Source organism: Nematostella vectensis, chromosome 1 (genome assembly GCF_932526225.1).
Source record: "Nematostella vectensis chromosome 1, jaNemVect1.1, whole genome shotgun sequence".
NCBI lineage: Eukaryota > Metazoa > Cnidaria > Anthozoa > Actiniaria > Edwardsiidae > Nematostella > Nematostella vectensis.
The window spans coordinates 1,977,213-1,999,673 of NC_064034.1; the positions used below are offsets into that span (position 1 = coordinate 1,977,213).

The window sequence follows — 22,461 nt, forward strand, 5'->3', positions numbered from 1 at the left end:
CCCCGCTAAATCCTGCTCAGGGAAGGCGCAAAACAGTTTGAGTCAGCGATATTCAGGTGGAAATGACTGCACATGGAGTTATTGGAATTTGAAGTCGGTTTAAACTTAGCGGGGAGTTCTAGATAGCGAGGCTCGCCTTGGGGGAACAGGCGGTTAAGGCGTGTAGGCGGTACTACACAGGGTTGTAAGTGAAGTTCATTTTAATTCACAAAACCACGCCGAGTTTGGGTACTCATCGTGGCCGAAATAAAACAGTTTGTTTCCTTCCCGTTTTCTAACCCTAAAATCTCTCTGTAATCTTTCCGCAACTAACGCGCTCTGAAACCATCTATTCTTGTTCGTATGATGGAAGGGACTTTGTGAGTAGGCGACAAAACACCGTTTGTAAGGTCCTAGCTAGGATTATCCGGATAAGCTGGGGAAATAACCCAGTGGGGAGGATGATGGTTTTTTTCAGCCGCCCCCGGCTCAAAACGGAAATCAAATCACAGGAAATATTTCTTATTCTGATTCTATACTTGAAGCCTGGTGGGCGCCCTCATTTAAAGTGGGAAGCCTGTGGACAGTAGCGCTCGACAAATCATCTGGGCGTGCACTTTTCTACTTCAGGGCCAACCAATAGTTCTTACTTTACATGCAACGGTCGACGTTTGTCAGTCACGAAAGCACTCCTAAGGAGGGGAGGGGGGGGGGGGGGGGGGGTGGATTGGGCTCTTTCGGCTGCAAAGGAGACTAAATAGTTCTTAGCTAGCTCACGTATTTCCGTACGAGAAAGGAGCACTTAAGCTTTGAATAAAACAATCAATGAACCTCTTGGCGAACATTAAAATATTACAGGAACAAGAAATATAAAACAACCAGCTACCAAAAATATTCAACAAACAAAAACGCGGAGCTCACACCCTTTTTAACAAATAACAGAATGAAACTGTGATATTTGTACTATTTATTGTATTTTTGGTTATATCAATTTACATTTTCCGTGCAATAACAAGCATAAATCGAAACATAATAGAAATGTAAAAGTTTTAATTTCAGAATCCGTGGCATGTCCACTAGGATTAAACTGTGTAATGATATTGATAAAGGAGCTAGTTACGCACACCCGAATTTGGCTTTGTTCTACAACTGGCACCCCAGGGCATGTGAACTCTCTCTCTGCTGAACTCTTCATCCCCACGTTCATCATGGCGTTTCACTACCGTTTATTGTGTTTCAATCATCGAGAGCTTCTGCAACCTAAATGGACGAGAAATGTGATTAGAAAATGGGACCGGTACTGCAGTGTACCACTGTGGATTTTGTTCTTTTTTATTCTGTTCCTTGCAATGCATCCTATACTCTCGATCACCGAAAGAAAGAAGACATGGCGGTCTAAGACCGTTGGGAATTGTGGTGAAGGGACGAACAATCCATTGAGGTTCGTTAAATAGAGGGTTTTATACGTACTCTTGAAGGCGTTGTTCGTTAAATAAAGAGTTTTATATACGTACTCTTGAAGGAGTTGTTCGTAAAATAGAGGGCTTTATATACGTAATTTTGAAGGAGTTGTTCGTTAAATAGAGGGTTTTATACGTTTTCTTGAAGGCGTTGTTCGTAAAATAGAGGGTTTTATACGTTCTCTTGAAGGCGTTCTTCGTAAAATACAGGGTTTTATACGTTTTCTTGAAGGAGTTGTTCGTTAAATAGAGTATTTTATATGTACTCTTGAAGCGTTGCCCGTTAAATAGAGGATTTTATACGTACTCTTGAAGGCGTTGTTCATAAAATACAGGGTTTTATACGTACTCTTCTTTTAAAGGCATTGTTGGTTAAACAGAGGGTTCTAAACGTACTGTTGAATGCGTTGTTTGTTAAATAGACTGAATAGAGCGCGTTTCATACGTACTCTTCAATACTTTGTCTGTCGCTTTCGTTGATCACATGGAAGAACTCGTTCAGTGATGACGTCAGTCGCTGTATATGCTGGCTGTTTTCCATGGCGCTGGCTTTTGATGACTCTGTGACTTTCGCTAGAGTCGCAATGCTAAATAGAAGAACATTTATTCAAATATCGCCAAAAAAATAACAAAAAATCACACTAAAATCGACCTAGTCTTAATTTTATTGGTTCAGTAGGATAGCATTGTGGAACTTACTGTGAATCTAGCTCTGACCAGGAAACGTTGTGGTCGTCGCCATGGTCGGCGTCTCCGTTTGCCACGATAGAGGGCAGGTCTGTCCCTATGGACGACGTGGACCCTCGTACCATCGCTCCCTTGACCCGCTCAACTACGCGCTTACACGTGGCGTTTGACTGCTCTTGAAACTGGCGGATAGTAAAATAATCCGTCAGTTTATTGTAATTACCCTATAGAAAGTGTAAAATCCGGAGCTTGAAATGTTTGCATGGTAAGCCTAATCACTTTGTTGTTGCAGCTAAAGCAAAGCGTGTTTTGTAAGAGTGCTAGACGAGTTCTATCATTTGTTTATGACTCGCTGTCCATCTGCTTCGAACCTCACGGTAACCGTGTGAGTATAACCCAAAACTCAAGGTAACCCGGTAACCGTGTGAGTAATACCCGAACCTCAAGGTAACGCGGTAACCCTGTGAATAATACCCTAAACTCAAGTTAACACGGTAACAATGTAAGTAATACCCGAACCTCAAGGTAACACCGTAACCTTGTGAGTAATACCCGAACCTGACGGTAACACGGTAGCCGTGCGATCAATACCCGAAACTCGAGGTTTTGTGGTCTCACCACGACTTGAATAATACCTTTTCCATACTCTCCACGTGCAGCTGGTCTCGGTTGCGAATCTCGTAGACTTGTCCCATTCGCTGGCACACACGAGCCTCGAGGGTCTTAGCACGACTAAACGAAAAGAAAGCCACGTTTCAGAAGTTAAATAGCGAGTTTATACATATGACATTAGTTAACCGCACCTTAGCCATCCCGTAAGTTCACTGTACCTTAGCCATCCCGTGAGTTCACTGTACCTAAGCCATACCGTAAGTTACCTGTTTCATAGCCATGACGTAAGTTCAGCGTACCTTAGCCATCCCGTAAGTTCACCGTACCTTAGCCATCCCGTAAGTTCACAGTACCTTAGCCATGCCGTAAGTTCACTGTACCTTAGCCATCCCGTAAGTTCACAGTACCTTAGCCATCCCGTAAGTTCACAGTACCTTAGCCATGCCGTAACTTCACTGTACCTTAGCCATCCCGTAAGTTCACAGTACCTTAGCCATGCCGTAAGTTCACTGTACCTTTGCTATGCGGTAAGTTCACCTTACCTTAGGCATACCGTAAGTTCACAGTACCTTAGCTATGCCGTAAGTTCACTGTACCATAGCCATGACGTAAGTTCACAGTACCTTAGCCATGCCATAAGTTCACTGTACCTTAGCTATGCCGTAAGTTCACCTTACCTTAGGCATACCGTAAGTTTACAGTACCTTAGCTATGGCGTAAGTTCACTGTACCATAGCCATGACGTAAGTTCCCTGTTTCATAGCCATGACGTAAGTTCACCGTACCTTAGCCATCCCGTAAGATCACTGTACCTTAGCCATCCCGTAAGTTCACTGTACCTTAACCATGACGTAAGTTCACCGTACCTTAGCCATGCCGTAAGATCACTGTACCTTAGCAATCCCGTAAGTTCACTGTACCTTAACCATGCCGTAAGTTCACTGTACCTTAGCCATCCCGTAAGTTCACCGTACCTTAGCCATCCCGTAAGTTCATTGTACCTTAGCCATCCCATAAGTTTACTGTACCTTAGCCATCCGTAAGTTCACTGTACCTTAGCCATCCCGTAAGTTCACAGTACCTTAGCCATCCCGTAAGTTCACAGTACCTTAGCCATGCCGTAACTTCACTGTACCTTAGCCATCCCGTAAGTTCACAGTACCTTAGCCATGCCGTAAGTTCACTGTACCTTTGCTATGCGGTAAGTTCACCTTACCTTAGGCATACCGTAAGTTCACAGTACCTTAGCTATGCCGTAAGTTCACTGTACCATAGCCATGACGTAAGTTCACAGTACCTTAGCCATGCCATAAGTTCACTGTACCTTAGCTATGCCGTAAGTTCACCTTACCTTAGGCATACCGTAAGTTCACAGTACCTTAGCTATGGCGTAAGTTCACTGTACCATAGCCATGACGTAAGTTCCCTGTTTCATAGCCATGACGTAAGTTCACCGTACCTTAGCCATCCCGTAAGATCACTGTACCTTAGCCATCCCGTAAGTTCACTGTACCTTAACCATGACGTAAGTTCACCGTACCTTAGCCATGCCGTAAGATCACTGTACCTTAGCAATCCCGTAAGTTCACTGTACCTTAACCATGCCGTAAGTTCACTGTACCTTAGCCATCCCGTAAGTTCACCGTACCTTAGCCATCCCGTAAGTTCATTGTACCTTAGCCATCCCATAAGTTCACTGTACCTGAGCCATCCGTAAGTTCACCGTACCTTAGCCATATCGTAAGTTCACTGTACCTTAGCCATCCCGTAAGTTCACAGTACCTTAGCCATCCCGTAAGTTCACCGTGTAACAACGCTCTCAGTTCTGCGCTGTGCTTGGTCAGTTCCATGACTCTTTTGCATTCCGCTGACAGCTTTCGTCTGCAAAAATGAGAGCTTACTAAAATACAATCTGAAAGAAGCGCTAACCTACTGATAGATATAAGGCTCTCTCTTACCCACCGGTATCAGTTGTTCATTTCTTTAACTCTTTACCAGCCCCTCTCATTCCAAACTCTGTTCCAGTTTCCCCTCACTATTGTTCCCAACTCCCGTTTCCCGTACCGTACCCTCGCAGTTTTTTTTACCACAGCTCATGATATTGAGTTGTTACGCCCACAAACAAACAATTGTGATCAAATGGCACGCGTCATTACCTATCAAACACGTGGTTCTGCTCATCTGCTAGTGATAGTCCTAAAGATAGAAAACAATACTAGTTTAACAAACGGAGAAAATTGATTTGAAATAAGCCCCTTCTCTTCTTTAAACCCCCTTTCTTCGATGCAAACAAAATGTTTACTAGGGCTTATACCGAAACTCACTTCTGAGGTGCTTTTCTTTTCTAAATCTGTTGTAGAACTCTTCGATTCTTGCCCTGAGCGTTGAAACAGTGCACAGTCTGTGGAAACAGTGACATACAAAGAGACATATTCCATCAATACCGCTAACCATTTGGATAAATGATTTTATGTCTCGTCGCCTCTACGTGCTACAAGCTGCTGCGCTGCCTGAGCTTTGTTTACTGGGCAATATAACACACAACCAACTATTTGTTTGTGAATGGCAAAGGGGGAAAACCCGATGCCGCTTTATTAAAATTCTAATTCAAAATAAATAATTTATAGTCTTTCTATAACATTATTTTCAATAATAATTAACCTTAGCCCAGTAAAGGTGTGGGCAATCAAAACGCCAAACACGCGGACCTGGAATTGGGGAGGAGGTGGGATTGAAGTAAGATACGTCTTATCTCGGTGAAAGATGAACGAGAACTGAACCACGCGCTCGATTCAGAGCCACGTCACAATTATGCCCTATAGGGTGTATGTTGTAATTGAACTTCCACCCAATCCACATCCGCGTGACGTCACGCAACATAACGTAACGGAAATAATAGTAACTTACATAAACAATTAAGCAACCGGCAATTTGACATAAAACTATTTTTTGAGAACAAAAAATTCCTTTCATAAACTTCTGGCAAATTGTTGACTGAATTCTTGCACTTTTAGTCTACTTACAAAGGTTTAGTGTCAGCAATTCGAAAGAATGCCTTAGCTTCAACCTCTAGCGGGTTGTTGGCTATTGCGTCATGTAGTGTAACTTTCAGCGGTATTAGCCACTCAGCCGTTTCTTTAGATTGCTACAAAATGACCCAGAGGGTCAGATACACAATATGTACAAAACAACAAGCAATATTTCTATTCAGGAAATAAGTCTAGAAGGGGAGTGGGGGAGGGGGACATTAGTTTGAAGCTTTATTTGCTAATATCATGAAACAAAGAGACTATTTGATTTATTCTTTACTCAACAGAGGGGGAGTGGGGGATAACCACTCAACCTAACTTCCCAATCGCCCCATACATTTAACTAGATAACTTGTACACAGGCTCACTTGGCTTACAGGCCCGTATATCCGTGACAAACAATACAAACTCTATGAGACCTCGAAACTTTCTTATAATCCAACTGAAAAGAGCACTTTCGGGGATGATCAGACCAGCTTAATACAGAATATCGACAAGACTCGTGTTCAGTTCATGCCCCTCGCATATATCGACAAGACTCGTGTTCAGTTCCCTCGCATATAAAATTCCACAGCGCACGACATACCACATCGTCGCTTTTCCGCTTCATCCTCACAAGTTCTAGAATACCAACAACCTCACGGTCGGCTTCAGCTCTCTCTTCTGAAAACCAATAAAACAAACACACTGAAGAAAAAAAATATAAAAAAAAACAGAGAAGGACCGGTATCTAATATATTGACTTGTTTAAGCTAGAATGCGGAGATGCATATGCATGCAATGATGTAATGCAATCGGAATCGACTTTGTATTTGTATTGAGATTAATTCATAAATCAGCATAAACCACACCTTCTCTGAAGGACACTTGCTCCATCACATCAGTGAGCATTTTGACAGAGTTTTCCTGGCTAAAAACAGAATCGAATTATCATCATAAAAAAAAAAAAACAGGTCTTAGCACAATTAAATCAATGGAGCTTCTCTTTTATTTAGAATTTTCAGGGCCTGTCGAGAAAATTTGTCAAAGTCGAATAAAAATGATTGTACATTCAGTATTCTGGTTCAAGATTTTTAGGTTTGTTTTGATTATCGCAAAAATACAGAGATGCTCTGATGTTGACAGTGTTCGCATGGCGGAATATCGCGTGCGTATTCGGGCATAAAGCAAGCACAATCGTTGTGAAGATAGCTACGAAAGGCTGTTTTCGGTCGCTCACTAAGAGCACAGCTTTGAAACCACAGTTTACAAAAGATGAAAGGTTCGCACGCGGTCGGTTTGCTGTTATTTTCATGCTTCCCATAAAAAAACATGGAAATCAATTGGTAAACGCCGCCATTTTTTGGGGGGTTTATATTACCGCGTGGTCCTAAGACTATAGTAGTCTCGCGTTTTTCAGCACTGCCAGTGTCGATATATAGAGACGCGTGTGGTATACCTGGCACAGTAAACCTCTGTCATGTTGTGCACGGCGTTCCTTTGAGATTCCACCTCCTTGCATACCAAGTCATGATCTATCATTCTCTGGCGGAAACAATTCCTGCAGGGAAGAAATTATTTTTTTTTGTATAATTATACTTTTTTGAAGTGAGCACACTAAGTGAACAAATAATGTTGTTGATGATGAGGATGATGGTGGGGATGGTAATGGTGATGGTTGTGGTGATGATAGTGATGGTGGTGGTGATGGTGGTGGTGATGGTTGTGGTGATGGTGGTGGTTGTGGTGATGGTTATGGTGGTGGTTGTGGTGATGATAGTGATGGTGGTGATGGTGGTGGGTGATTGTGATGGTGGTGGAGGTGGTGATGGTGGTGGTTGTGGTGATGATAGTGATGGTGATGGTTGTGATGGTGATGGTGGTGGATGATTGTGATGGTGGTGGTGATGGAGGTAGCCTCCTACGCGCAGCTCTTTGGGACCACGATTCCTTAGGCCCCACGAGCGCCTGCTCCACAGAGCGGCAAAACGAATTAGCCATTGTCTTTACATGGCCAATCACGACCGAGCGATTGTTTGCGAACAACCAATCAAAACCCATGTTAGAATGCCGCACCCTGTGTTCCCGCCAAAACAAAACCTTCGAAAGTGTTTCGATTTTCCCTTTTTCAAATGTTGCAATAGAATGTCCCAAATATAAATGGCAGAAACTCCTAAAATTGTCGAGGCAGACTATAAATGCTTCATCTGTAGCGGTGTAACGACAGTGTCTTGTGGTAAAGTGAATGTTTTTTGGGAAAAGCTCTATAGATATCTCCAAACTGATAAAATAATCGACGGGAGAGGATCCCAGTGTTTACGGGAAGGAAAATTCCAGTCTTTTTATCTGTACAAAGTGCTACAAGAGACTTGCGAAATTAGAAAGAGCACTGAAAAATGTTGATAGTGTAAAACTCGAGATAAATGAACTGTTCACGGCAACAAAACGACGAGTGAAGCGCTTGAGACCCCCTGAAAGCGCCGTTGTGGATTCAAAGCCCGTCGCTAAATCTCTCAAGTTCTCGTCGGCAGAAAAATTATCAAGTGCTGTTCGTTTCTACTACTTGTACTTCTTCAATTGGCCACGCAGCCTTCTATGGGAGCTCTCTCGCCTGTTTGTTACCGCGGTGTAGTGGCATGCAGCTAATCCAACGAGCTAGCGAACCTGTTAGTGTTAGTCACCTTTTAGGTCAGCCATTGTCAGCTTCAACTCCATGACGGTCAACCCCGACGAAGGTACAATCTCAGGAAAAAACACATGCCAAAGTCAAGATATCAATAACTTGAGCACAAAAGCATCCTCATTGCAAGTTCACTAAATTGCTGAAATTTTCAAAAGCCAACAAAATGGTGTTTGTAAAATTTGACTTTTGGTTGTCAGACACTTTTCAACTTGAGCTAAATCACAGAGGTCCTACGTACATGTATGAGGCAGATCTTGGTTGACATGTTTTACTCTCATTAGTAGACATTAGTATATCATCACATCTAGTGGGACTACGAATAATAGACTACTGAATACTTTTACAAACATAAGATATTGTCTGATTGTGTATACAGTACAACTTTAACAACTCCAAATTTAAAGAATTTATAATAAAAGCTCATTAAGTGTGCCACACAGCATCGTGGGAAAAATTAAGTCTTTACTATGCTCTAAACTGCAGAGAAAATGTGGAAGTACTGTTTAGACACTGTCCTCTTGGGTCTTTTCTTGTTTGCAATGCAAACTAAAGAGTAGAGCAATTAGCGTGCTGTGGGCCAAAACAGCTAATGTTGAGGTCATACACACTCTATAAAATTAATTTGAGTTTTCAAAGTCACCTCCAGAATCGCTTACTGTTCAGTTAAGTTTTTGCCGCTCTAAGTGTCTGTATTGCAATTTGTTATATGCCAATGAAGCTTAAATGTAAACGTTGCGTTACAGATTTTTCTGCTTTTTTCCTTCACTTAATACCCAGCTCTGACAAGAATAACATAAGCCATGTCATACCTCTACTGGTGGTATACATTTTTTCTACTCTATACTTAGATTTGTAAGTGCAGTCAGAGCAGCAGGTGATAAGCCAGAAGAGTCAGGAGACTGCATGTGGGTTGACTCATTTACTGTGCTCTCTAATGCAGACCAAGATAAATTGTCTGCCATCAAGGCAAAGAGCTCTTCGTCCTCAGCTAGAGCAGCCCATTCTCCAATTACTTCGTCATCTAATTCATCATCGCTAGTGCCCAGTCTCATATCGACCATATGCTCACAAGATACATCAATATCATTAAATACTTCTGCAAGGATAACAACTATTTCTCTTGCATGACAGATGTTCCATATTTCAATCTTATCTGTGACATGCTCAAAAGAAAATAAAGTTTCACAGTTTCTAGCACCAGGTCGATTTGTGTTTCTCCAAACCCCAGAAGAGTATTCATGCTAATCAGACTTTGGACCATGTCATGTGCTGACTTTCGTACCAGATCCATTAATAGTTTCTTGTGGTACTTTTTGAGTAATCCTGAGAGTTCTTTTTTCTGGTCTTCACTAACAGAACGCCTTTTCTCTTCTGATGCAATACCTGTCTCCGTAACCATGAAATCAGTGTAACTTTCACAATTTTCACTAACACATTCACAAGCTTTAGCACAATTATCACAGCAAGCATGGAGGTCTCCAGAAAATACAATATGGTTCTTGCTAAAATGTTTCATAAGCATCTGTCTCCTGCAGGTTGTAGCTTTGACATATTCTTTTATGTCCCTTTCCACATGATTCAGCATAATGCCTTTGTACAAAAGATAAGAAAAACTAGACTTCCAATCTCTTCCAGCACGACCAGTCTCTTGGATAAAGGCCTCACAGTTTTTTGAGGGGCCAAAGTGTATTGTGCGGTGGACACCTTTACAGTCTATTCCCATGCCGAATGCTATGGTTGCCACCAAGACTTGCACATGACCATCCAGTCTTTTGAATGACTCTAATATTGCATCCTTATTTTCTTTTGGAGTACAGGAATGAAGCATTTCAAGTTTTGGTTTTCCATTAGCAACCAACTCTATCAACATAGATCTCAGGGTGCCATACACCAAAGAACACTGTTTTATTGTTTGGCAGTATATGATTGTTTTATCTCCACCATCTTTTCTTTCATTGATTTCATTCACCAACCATTCAAAACTTTCTTTAGCATCCATTGAGTTACTTAAATACTTGACAATATAGGTAATGTTCTCCTTATTGGGATTTTCATTTATTTCTATGACGTCTTGCATTCTAAGTACATCTGTAATTGTTTCTTTTGTTGGCAGTGTTGCTGTTGCTGTCAAAGCAATTACTTTTGCACCAGCAGCGAGGGTTCTCAACTCATGAAGCTCTGAATATATTGTTCTAAATGCCATCATCTTATTTGTAGATGAAGTCCCCCTGTCAAAAAACGAAAAGCGTGAGCCATACAAATATATATGATCGTTCTCATAATACGACATGCTTACCATTGCTTGATTACATGCGCTTAATCAACGGCTATGCAAGATAGTTTTTCCTTGAACAACGCGCTAGAAAGCAGCTCCCTCCATCGCTGGTTTTTCAACCATGATTCTGGGCTTCCATATATCACGGAATACTCTCCGTTCTCTACTTTACCAGCTTCTCCCTCTTTTAGATTGCTGAGACTCACAGAACTTACACCGATGCTTCGTAAATAATCCACTTGGTCGTCCATTAAACTCACAAGAGGAGACAACAACAACAATGTGCCCTGAATTCCTTCGAATATCGTCGAAGACTAGAGGCATAGCTTGGTAAATCAGCGACTTTCCATAGCTAGTCGGCAAATTAATAAACAAATCCGCTTCACCCTTGGTGAACTCCTCAATAGTCTCCTTTAGATGGCTATTCAAGGCCGCAATTCGGAATTTCTTTGACACAAGACGGAACACAGAGATGAGATCGTTCGCCATCTTGAATTTTTTCCCGCGAACAGCCAAGGTCAACTTTCCAGTATTTGGAAAGTGAACGCTGATTGGCTGATTCGTTTTGCCGCTCTGTGGAGCAGGCGCTCGTGGGGCCTAAGTAATCGTGGTCCCAAAGAGCGGCGCGTAGGAGGCTATGATGGAGGTGGCGGAGATGGTGATGGTGGTGATGGTGATGGTGGTGGTGGTGGTGATGGTGGTGGTGATGGTGGTGATTGTGATGGTGATGGTGGTGATTGTGATGGTGGTGATGATGATGGTGGTGATGATGGTGGTGATGGTGGTGTTGATTGTGAACGTGGTGGTGATGGTGATGTTGATGGTGGTGGTGATGGTGATGATGATGATGATGATGATGAAGTAGATGCCAAAAATGATAATGGAAGTAATGAAGGGATACTATGTTGATGACAGTTACGTAAAGCGGCAATGTCAAACGGTTGATTAATTAACAATCTCTGATGAATTTTAATGGAAAACGCGAAAAATATTTCAAAATTGTAAAAGCAGGGGTGTATATTGGACGTTTCTTTGAAGATGTGACCGAAAGTTTAGAGCGGGTTGCCGTTTTAATATAGCGGATACTAATAGATTCATTTATATTGTCTCTTGTCCGGTTGAGGTTTCCGTCGGCGCTACGGAAGTAGACTGGTGCGTTTTCCGCTTTTAACTATGCGGTCTAGTGGTAGTGATGCTGTTGCAGATCATGTTAATGAAGGAGATGGTTACGATGGTCTTACTATGGTTATGCTGAAAATAGTGCTATCGATCATGACTACGCTTATGGAGAGGATGCAGGTTTGATGAGGTGTTGTTTGTCTTAAGTGATAATACATACCCTAAAGTGTGGATCATGTCGGTCATGGCTTTGACGCTGTCACTGTACACGGCCACTGAGTGCTCGCAAGAATACGCACAATTTGCCATGATCTGAAGTAACAAAAACTCAACACATGTCAGTGCTTTGTGTCGTCAGCAAATACTGAACGAAGAAATCTTGTTACCTTCGAGACAGCAGCATCACCCTCAAGAGTCCATTCTGGAGGAAGCTCAGTTATTTTTGCTAGAAGGAAAAAAAAACCAAGAAGCAAAACTACTATGGTTAATCCACATCCAGGGCGTCTAGGAACCGTTTATAACCCTTGGAACATTTGGAAATCTCAAATAACAGCGTGTGTTATTTCGCTAGGATAACAAAATGGGGGCTGACAGATCATCTTTAAACAGACGTAGGACCCACTGTAAAAGATAACAGATAACACGCAAGGCTGGCCAGCTATTACAGTACTAAGGTCACGTGATCTCTTAGCGCAAGTCCCCTATTTAGATAACATCCAAGGGTGGTGGGCTATTATAGTACTAAGGTCATGTGATCTCTTAGCTTAGTACTAGAGTACTAAGCATCGCCATTTTACTACCAACAGGGTTTATTCATGCACATATTTTGACTAGAGGGCCTTACGTATTGCCAAGTTGACGAGTTTGTCCGGCGCAAGTTGCTCTCCACCAATCATTATAACAGGTCGATCTCTCTGCAATTAAGGCAATAACATTAAATGTGTGTGGGAGCTTTTGAGGTTTTGCCACGTAATAAGGATAGTAAGACGCTAGATGAACATGTGATGGATCCGTTGGTATGTGCTGGTGAACATGTGATGGATCCGTTGGTATGTGCTGATGAACATGTGATGGATCTGTTGGTATGTGCTGGTGAACATGTGATGGATCTGTTGAGGTATGTGCTTATGAACATGTGATGGATCTGTTGGTATGTGCTGGTGAACATGTGATGGATCCGTTGGTATGTGCTGATGAACATGTGATGGATCTGTTGGTATGTGCTGATGAACATGTGATGGATCTGTTGGTATGTGCTGGTGAACATGTGATGGATCCGTTGGTATGTGCTGATGAACATGTGATGGATCTGTTGGTATGTGCTGGTGAACATGTGATGGATCTGTTGAGGTATGTGCTTATTAACATGTGATGGATCTGTTGGTATGTGCTGGTGAACATGTGATGGATCTGTTGGTATGTGCTAGTGAACATGTGATGGATCTGTTGGTATGTGCTGATGAACATGTGATGGATCTGTTGGTGTGTGCTGGTGAACATGTGATGGATCTGTATGTGCTGATGAACATGTGATGGATCTGTTGGTATGTGCTGATGAACATGTGATTGATCTGTTGGTGTGTGCTGGTGAACATGTGATGGATCTGTTGAGGTATGTGCTTATGAACATGTGATGGATCTGTTGGTGTGTGCTGGTGAACATGTGATGGATCTGTTGGTATGTGCTAGTGAACATGTGATGGATCTGTTGGTATGTGCTGATGAACATGTGATGGATCTGTTGGTGTGTGCTGGTGAACATGTGATGGATCTGTTGGTATGTGCTAGTGAACATGTGATGGATCTGTTGGTATGTGCTGATGAACATGTGATGGATCTGTTGGTGTGTGCTGGTGAACATGTGATGGATCTGTTGGTATGTGCTAGTGAACATGTGATGGATCTGTTGGTATGGGCTGATGAACATGTGATGGATCTGTTGGTATGTGCTGGTGAACATGTGATGGATCTGTATGTGCTGATGAACATGTGATGGATCTGTTGGTATGTGCTGATGAACATGTGATTGATCTGTTGGTGTGTGCTGGTGAACATGTGATGGATCTGTATGTGCTGATGAACATGTGATGGATCTGTTGGTATGTGATGGTGAACATGTGATGGATCTGTTGGTATGTGACCCCATTGCAGGGAGGGTGGGTGGAAGACTACTTACGGACGTGTTTGGGAAATCAGCCGCAGGGCACATGTCGGGAGGCTGGAAGTACTGGAACTCATAGAAGAGCTCTTGTTGATCACATGGTACACTTGTCTGCTCAGTGACCATCTGCTTGAATCTGTTGAGCCTGCAAGCAGCACATGTCAGCTGCCTCTCTGCCTAGGGCATAGGGGGGGGGGGATGGGAAGGTCGAAGAGTGGATTATGGGATAGGGACCAGCCCAATAATATTTTAACATCATGAAGAGAGAGGGGAAGAGACAGAGCGTGAATGGAATTGGCAAAAAACTTCCAAGTCCATCTTTGGGGTGGTGGTGGGGTTAGACCTTTTCTGGAATCACACAGGAGGGTGACTGGAGAGGAAACAGGTAGTGAATGACGAGGTGAAATGTACTTACATCTCTGTCCTTCTGATGTATATTTTATGGAACTGACTGGACGATACACAATAAACATCTAAAACCTAGAGAAAGAGAGACTTTAAGTTAGTAAGTAGTCATAAAAAGTAAATTGCAAAAATGCAGGAGCTAGAACTTATATTCCTTCACACAAAAAAGTCTTAAATCCTACGACTGTACTTTTGTCAAATACTTTTGCACTCAATGATTAGACACTGTTTACATACATCATGCACACTTTTGTTTATTTCGTGCATGCACCAACAGCATAAAACACTTTGTTCACATGTAAAGAACGCACCTTCCTTGATACCATGTCCTGGACGTAGGCAAAAAACTGATCAAATGACATCATTTTAGCTGGATCTGACTCTAGCACTCCAGCAAGTAACGGTGTTAACAGGTTACGGAACCCTCTAAACCACAGAGAAAAAGCATGATTAGTAACTGCATGATTAGCGACTGCACCATGAAGTGTGAAGATGGCAAATTGTTTGACTTGAAAGTGGTTTCTTTAAATATGCATGTGCTATAAAAGGGATAGCTCCACCACCTTTTTTGCACATTCATGCACAAGTCCCCAGTCATAAGGCCTTTTTCCATTCAAAGGTCAACCACTAAGGGCCCCTAAGGTCATCTCAATTGGTTGATAACTCATCTGATGTAGCAGACAAGTGTCTTATGACTGAAATGTGGTGCACATGCATATGCTTACTGTGATAAACAGGTGTGGTCCGGTAGCTTGTCTGTCCACTCTACCTCCCCTCCCTCACTCTTTTGCACACCAGCGATCATCCCAGATGCTTTCCGTGTTGTGATGTGATACCTAGAATGAAGATCAAACTGTGCTACTACTCTATGTGAACCCAGATGAGAGAAATGCAAGAAATTATCAAACTATATCAATGGTATTTACATTGTGTCTTTGTTTTGTCGTCCACCAAATGGTCTGAAGGGGAGCCTCCCAGTGGCGATGTGGTAAAATGTCACTCCAATGCTCCAGAGGTCAACCTAAGTTCCAAGGATAAGTAGACGATTGAATTCCAGACATAAAGGAATGAATATTTGCTGGCGATATTTCTATTTACAGTACCTGGGCTCCAAATGTCTTTCCGGTTGCTTTACGCAGCACGCCACGCTCATACAAGTCAGGATGCTATAAACAAAGGAAAACAAGAAATGCTAAGGCTTACAAAAATGCAACAGGTCAAGGATGACTTTTTAAAAGGTTAGAAGGTTATTTTGAAAAGCTGTTCAAATGACAAAAAATAGCAACCACAAAATCTTGCAAGCTGTGAAAAAATAAATATTATCTTCAGTTGTTTTTATACCTTTCACTGATTGTGGCTATTCTAATGCAGATAAAGGTAGCTTTCATTTCTATAAGGGGCTTAACATTTCATGATCACAACATACCAGGTACTCCTCTGTTCCATAGATAGACACAAACTGATCAGATTCCATCAATTCTCGTGCAGCACCAAAGTCTGTCAACTTGTACACACAGCTGAGAGGAACGAAAACGCTTGCATTACCTTAGAATTGGAATAAAACTAGAATAGAGCCTTAGTCATTATGATAATATGTGGGTATACGTATACCTGCCGTCATCTCGGTACACCCTCATAATGTTCCCAGGTTTCAGATCCCTATGGACAATGCCATTATCATGGAGATGCTTCATTCCAGCGACTACACAAATAATAAAGACAACTTCAATCATTCCAGCAACTACACAAAAAAACTTGACTTCCCTCTACAAAGCTTTACCTATTATTTTTTATCTTGAGGTTTTAAGGTAGAATAAAATAGATTTATAATTTGCTCACAGATGCAACCCCCTATTGGGTCCTGGTGCAAGACCATTTCCACACCAGCTACACATCCAAGAGTTACTCACCAACATCCCGAATGACAGCAATGCAATCTTGTTCAGAGAGACCATAAGCGTTGCTTGGGTGCTCAAGCATAGTAAACAAGCTTCCACCAGAACATAATTCCATCACAATTATCTCATTTTGTGATCGCAACTGAAAGAGAAATGGGCTAATATGACTATTTTGCTAGACTGGAACAAATTTAAACTAGGTAGGGGTTCTTAAGAGAAAGAAACTTGGACACAAAGTACTTCAGTATTGCTTGTGATACAAATACAAGTAACATTGAGCCATATAAAACATGTTTTTAGTATGTATCTGAGATCAGATAACTCAGGATGGTGAATAGGGGGTGCTGATCACAAATCACAAAGTTATTTTTCAGGCTTTCAGGAAATCACGAATTTAAAAAAAGAAGCTTTCACAAATCACGGTTTTAACTTTTGCTTTGCTCCTGAATATATGATTTAATATACATAGATCAACGCTGCAGTTGACAATGACATTAATGTTTACTTCTACATATAAATGTATGAATAGTGTCAAAAATACCGTTACAATCGATGCGGAGTGATTGTACTACAGCTCCTGTCAAGTTGAGCACTGCTTTTCAGTCACTCTCACTTACATGAATTTCGTGTTTTAATTATTCTTGGCATCTGCAGTCACATTTTACAAATTTAACCTTGCGAAATCAAGTCACAAAAGTAAAAATAACCCAATCACAGAACACGATAGAGTACTCGATCAGGTTTCACAAACTTATTTTTAGGCTTTTCGCGAATCACGAATTTAATTTAGGGCCAATCACAAATAACGAAAATACTCTTCACCACCCTGATAACTTAAAACTATTTCTTTCATTTTTTTTGTGATTATATTTTATGTTTTCATAGCATAAAAAGCAGTGTGTATTATGTTTTGTAGACTATAAAATATGGTTTCATAAATCTGTTAACTCGAAATTTTTATTGATAGGTGATTGAGGCTGTGGTAACGTAAAGATGACGTCAGGGGATTCCCCTCGTCCGCATTTCGCGGAACTCGCGACACGATATCGCATATAGCTACAAGCCAAAAATTAAATAAAATTAAATTAAAAATACTACAACCACGGATATTCAAAATACTTTGCACGTGTATCCTTTTTTGATGAAAATTAATAGCAATTTTCATAACAAAATATTCAAAAATTCAAAATATTTCTTATAAATTCTGCACTTTTGTTTCAGGGAGAAAACATCGCGACGTTATTCAGTCAGTTTAGTCAACTAAGCATATTTTTCCTTCTACGGGAGTATATATATATATTGTGTAAAGCGAAAGATTTATATAGAAATCAATAATAAAAATGCCTGGCGTATTTCCGGCAGCAGTTTTATACATATCGCGGGATCACAATTCAGGCGGGACAGACCTCGGTCTCAGATGCGAAGATTTTGACGATATTCTCATGGTCAAGTTTGCTCAGAACATCAAACTCTCTTTTCCGCACTTCTAGAGGTCTCATCATCCCCAAGTGGTTAGATGTCTTTACAGCAACTACATCTCCACTTTTCTGCAAAAACAAGAGAATTCTTGAAGGTCAACGAAGAAGCAATGGCGCCAAAGGCGGAAGCTAAGAAGAGGGAAAGCCAAGTTCACTGCGTCTTCTCTAACCTTATGCCGACCTGTGTACACTGCCCCTGTAGCTCCTTGGCCAAGGACACTTTTCAGATTCCAGATATAGTTTGAACTGCTACGAGTCTCCATTTTAGACTTTCTTGGATTCTCAAAACCAAGTGAAGTAGTTTGTGTTTTCGCCTATCATTTGAGGTGAAAGGACGCCCTAGGCTCGTATAAGCTTGGTCCTAGCTTTGTTGAACTTGCTTAAAGGTCGAATTATGTCACCGTTCATAGCTTGGGATTTCACAAGGAAAACTTATGACTTAGAGCATTTTCGAACTCTGCGTCACTCGTGAAAATGGCTACTCTCGAATCTTCACCACAGGCATTAGCTTATACTCCTCACCAGTCCCCTGACGACACAAAAAGGAAATGAGTCTCCCCTACACGGGAGTTATGCTACCAACACAAAAGGGCACGTTATGTAATAGATGATCAGAAAGAAAATGGCCCCGTTAGCACTTGTTCAAGGTGCCAGTAGAGGAATTGGCCTTCAATTCTGCCGTCATCTATTAGCCAGAGGGAATGGGTTTGTTCTCGCAACATGTAGAAATCCAACAAACGCGAAAGAACTTCAAGATCTAAGGTCCAACTACCCGAAAAACATGGCCATTTTCGAGCTAGATGCGCACAACGAGGAAAAAATAAAAGCGACCGCAGATATGATTAAAGAAAACCACGGGAGCAAGCTAGACTTGCTGCTAAACTGCGCTGGTATGCTCCATCCTAGTGGTAAAGGAGAAACCAGTTTGAAGGAAGTGACAGCCGAAGCTCTGAGAGAAACTTTTAGTACCAACAGCATCGGTCCATTGCTGATGGCCAAACATTTTGGTGCGATGCTTGCCAATGGAGATGGTACATACGGCTGCCAGGACGGCTCATTCCGCGGAACGCTCGTCAATATTTCAGCACGTGTTGGTTCAATTGGAGATAATAAGTTTGGGGGCTGGTACAGCTACAGGATGTCAAAGACAGCTTTGAATATGGCTACTAAAACTCTTAGTATTGAATTAGGCCGAGGGAGAAACAAAATTGTATGCATTAGTGTTCACCCAGGGACTGTGGACACAGATTTGTCCAGGCGTTACCATCGGAGTGTCGACCCGTCTAAGATATTTACCCCTGAGTACTCTGTTGAATGCATGATGAAGGTTATTGATGGGCTCACACTCGCAGACAGTGGGAAGTTTTTTGCCTGGGATGGCCAGGAAATTGTATGGTAATGGTTTTTACCACCATGCAAAGAATGTCCAGGTCATCAGACTTGAGTCCCAGCTTTGGTGTTAACACAGCCTTTTAAAACCCTGGGTTTATTCCCATGAAGGGAGGTTTGTTTGCATTGACTTCAGGGAGCAATCATTATTTCCTGGGATGAGTGCTGCTATTAGCGTGCCAAAGCAGAAGACTCTAGAGGTTTGCCAGATACAAATGACCATCAGCAACCTTCTGCTAGCTACAGTGTATTTTGATTGCTTCAGTTCCCCAATAAAAAAAATGACCCTTTCCAAAAAAAAATTGGGAAGGGGCATTTTTTTTAAATGAAAGACAAATATAGAATACCCAGCCTTGATTTAAAGTTTACACTGGTATGGCGTTCCATGGTGCCAGTGATCATTCAATTATATATATTCATGTTTTCACTAACACCACGGACTACGGTGCCATTGATCAGAGTATCTTCATTCTATTATTAAATTTTGTTGAAAATTTAACCAATTTCACAAGATTTCTGTCCAAGTTGGGTTGACCCCTATGAATTGGTCAAACAATGATAAACTCTTGTCACCTTTTTTTGGCCAATAATTATGGCATCCATCCTGGCCCATAGACAAGAGTAGCTGGTAAGTCATGCCACAAAAGAGGATTTGATTGTGGCTTCATTTAGGCTGAGGAGATAGTGAGAGATTTCATGTGGTTTTCTAATTACTCTTCTTCAGAAGGTGGGCTTTATAATTTTACATAAACTAAAAAGATTAAAGTGAGTTTCTTTTATTGAAATTAAGTGAATAGACCCTTTACAGAGGTGCTGACACATTAGATTGTACAGAACTACAGGAAAGTTAGCCAGGTGACTTTAGTCAGTCCAACACTGGGTACTTACACAGTCTTTGAAACAGATCAACACATACAGTAGAGAGCCTGTTAAAAGCAATCAAACATATTGCCTTCAATAAAAGTTCATAAAAAAATTTTATGTGAAAAATCATTTAAGTAAAACGAGTATGGTAAGTCAGTTACTCATTTTGATATCAACTAGAAAATACAAGGTACACAGACTATACAAGGAAAAATAAAAATATAACAAAATTCTCTATACAAAAAGCTCTATCATAATTATACAGGTCTCACAACGGACCTCTCACTGCCTTTCATCACTGCCATTATTAAGTATGTTACTCCAAGAGTAAGTAATATCAATAAATTATATACTTTTTAAGATTTATTTCACTAAGTTATTTTCCTCTAAAATTGTTTTTCATTGAGCAAGGCCAAGCAAAAAGGGGAATATTCTACAACAGGAAGTGTCACTTTATCATAAACTATTTACAACATGGTACTAGTGGTTGACTACTAACAGCCAGACTATAAAATATTTAGGGTCCCTTTTTGCTTGGCGGCACAAAAAATTACTCTGCACATTTCATGGATTTTTAGTAACTGTCATGTCTGCAATTGGGTGAAAAAGACCTGGAAATAAAAAAAAAAAAACATTGATGCCACACATAAAAAACAATCGTGTTGTTTGTCAAACACATAATTTAAGGTTAAACAGTGTCAACAAACTATCACAGTTTATATGGGAGACTCCAGATTTTTAATTTTTAGTTAAATCTCCTGTTTTTGTTTTTTTATTTTTACAAAAAATAAAATAAAATACAAAGGATTGGAAATACAAGAGGCCAGAGAGTTACTGATTTTGCCAAAAAATATGTATAATAATGATGAACCCCCTTTCCTCCCCCAATACCCATTCCATTGATAAACTGAAGCAAAGTCCAATCTCTGGAATTATTCAGGTCCAGACAAACAGGCAAGTTATGCACCACACCTTAGTGTAATTTTTAAAAGTTTTGATATCTGCGTGCTGTAGAGCTTGGGTGTATTCCTAGAGAGGAGGAGAGACAAAGATAATCAGATGATTGATTGAACGAAAGCAAGACAACAAAATAAATTGATTAATAAATAAAGTTCACCAGTCTTACCTGAACCATTGGAGGAGATAAGTTTAGGCTTGGAAGGTATTTACTTTGCAGGTAGTCCAGAAATTCAATTCCCTGTAGTTCATCAAACAAAAGATTTCAAGAAACAGATAACAACTTGTAGGGAGCGTGATATTAATTTATTCAAAGCCACTTACAATCTGTGAGTGGTATACAATAATCCAATGTACAGTGTGACCCATGCCTCACTCACCTGTTTTTGTAAAATCATCTTCTGCGTCTGTGCAATCTCTTGCATTGCCTATGAAAAGACAGATAAGATAACTTATTCAGAATAAAGAGCATAATCAAGGAGGAATCAAAATAGTATTGGTAGAGAAAAAGATAATTCTTCATCCAAACTACAACAACAGTAGTCAGTGACAAAATTGAGTCCCTATAGGTGTTAAGAGCATGGTCAGAGTTGTTGTACTTACAAGTCAGTCAGACAACCTGGGTAAACCAAACAAATTGCCTCCATGTTCAGAGATCATGTTCCATACTATTGTGAATTGGGACTTAATTTACTCACCAGGAATGTTTGAGCATCATTCATGTCAAATGTTGACTTCATGGGAGCCAGGAAACAGGCAGGCACTATATTGTCATACAAAAAATCTTTAAATCCATTCTCTCCACTTGAACCACCTAAAACAAATGAAGCATGTGAGGAAAGACAGAAACCCAAACCAAAGATAGGATAACTTCTAGCAAGTAAAAGAGGTTGTCTTATCTACCAGAACATAAATATTGCATTACTGTAAGGTACATAGCCAGGATTTGCTGAGCAAGGATTGGGAAATGGGGTACAGGCAAAGATATCCTAGGCAAGGATTGGAGCATCACAAAAGGAGCATTAAAAGTACAAGCAGTCCCTAAATACCAGCACTTGCCACATACCCCACAACTCCACAAGTTTGCGTAGGACATTGAAGCAAATCTTTTGAGCCTACAAGTCAATACAATAGGAATCAAAATAACAATACTATATATCCACTACTCGGTAGACACAGTAACATCAAGAACAATAAGGGAGTGTTCATTAATCACACCGAGGGGGGGAGGGAAGGTTTTTACTCAAGACACCTCAAAATTTCAGAGCCCCCCTTGTGAACATTTTTTCTGTGCCACCCCCCCCCCCCCCCCCACATAGAACCCCCCCCCCTTATAGAACCCCCAATTTTTTTTTCTTTTTCCCTTAGAGACCTTTGTTTTTTGGAGCCCCCCCTTTTGGTGGTTAAAAATTTTTGGAGCTTCTCCCCCTCAATATCTTCCCCCCTCGGTGTATTTAATGAACACTCCCTAAAATTAATATAAGGT

General features: G+C 41.0%; 3 protein-coding genes across 6 annotated transcripts in view; 1 reads left to right on the top strand and 2 right to left on the bottom strand.

Moving 5' to 3' along the window:
* Positions 1–929: 929 nt before the first annotated feature.
* On the bottom strand, positions 930–18,073 carry LOC5516342 (serine/threonine-protein kinase TBK1). Of its 2 annotated transcripts, XM_048730563.1 has the most exons (25): positions 17,936–18,073; positions 17,694–17,834; positions 16,300–16,429; positions 16,001–16,091; positions 15,816–15,906; positions 15,493–15,555; positions 15,316–15,410; positions 15,115–15,225; positions 14,701–14,815; positions 14,400–14,464; positions 14,000–14,129; positions 12,668–12,737; positions 12,210–12,268; positions 12,044–12,135; positions 7,206–7,307; positions 6,619–6,677; positions 6,354–6,430; positions 5,762–5,883; positions 5,063–5,139; positions 4,895–4,934; positions 4,521–4,619; positions 2,762–2,858; positions 2,139–2,308; positions 1,889–2,026; positions 930–1,239 (listed from the first exon to the last, which is right to left on the bottom strand). In XM_048730563.1, exons 1-25 carry the CDS (start codon positions 18,026–18,028, stop codon positions 1,206–1,208), a joined length of 2,361 nt encoding a protein of 786 aa, XP_048586520.1. In that variant the 5' UTR covers positions 18,029–18,073; the 3' UTR covers positions 930–1,205. The 2 variants fall into 2 exon arrangements, with proteins under 2 accessions (XP_048586520.1, XP_001636449.2); XM_001636399.3 differs by lacking the exons at positions 930–1,239; positions 1,889–2,026; positions 2,139–2,308; ... (6 more) ...; positions 6,619–6,677; positions 7,206–7,307 and adding an exon at positions 8,684–10,657.
* A 299-nt stretch (positions 18,074–18,372) lies between these two features.
* Positions 18,373–19,427, top strand: LOC5516375 (C-factor). Its single transcript, XM_001636360.3, has one exon. The coding sequence runs from the start codon at positions 18,373–18,375 to the stop codon at positions 19,162–19,164; it is 792 nt and encodes a 263-aa protein (XP_001636410.3). The 3' UTR covers positions 19,165–19,427.
* A 487-nt stretch (positions 19,428–19,914) lies between these two features.
* LOC5516376 (exportin-T) overlaps positions 19,915–22,461 on the bottom strand; it is a 28,351-nt gene continuing 25,804 nt past the window's right edge. For all 3 annotated transcript variants that reach the window (XM_032386097.2, XM_032386098.2, XM_032386096.2), the window contains exons 32-37: positions 22,042–22,090; positions 21,674–21,789; positions 21,356–21,403; positions 21,145–21,216; positions 20,991–21,047; positions 19,915–20,629 (exon numbers count right to left, since the gene is read on the bottom strand). In XM_032386097.2, coding sequence (XP_032241988.2) covers positions 20,603–20,629; positions 20,991–21,047; positions 21,145–21,216; positions 21,356–21,403; positions 21,674–21,789; positions 22,042–22,090 — 369 coding nt within the window. In that variant the 3' untranslated portion in view covers positions 19,915–20,602. The remainder of the gene's footprint in view (positions 20,630–20,990; positions 21,048–21,144; positions 21,217–21,355; positions 21,404–21,673; positions 21,790–22,041; positions 22,091–22,461) is intronic.

Excerpts from the sequence above, each read along its gene's own strand:
- LOC5516375 (XM_001636360.3), top strand. The coding sequence starts at position 18,373 with ATGATCAGAAAGAAAATGGCCCCGTTAGCACTTGTTCAAGGTGCCAGT.
- LOC5516342 (XM_001636399.3), bottom strand. The coding sequence starts at position 18,028 with ATGGAGACTCGTAGCAGTTCAAACTATATCTGGAATCTGAAAAGTGTC. Across the intron at positions 16,092-16,299 it reads TGCTGTCATTCGGGATGTTG|TCGCTGGAATGAAGCATCTC; the intron begins GTGAGTAACTCT and ends TTATTTGTGTAG. Across the intron at positions 14,465-14,700 it reads AGGACATGGTATCAAGGAAG|GTTTTAGATGTTTATTGTGT; the intron begins GTGCGTTCTTTA and ends CTCTTTCTCTAG.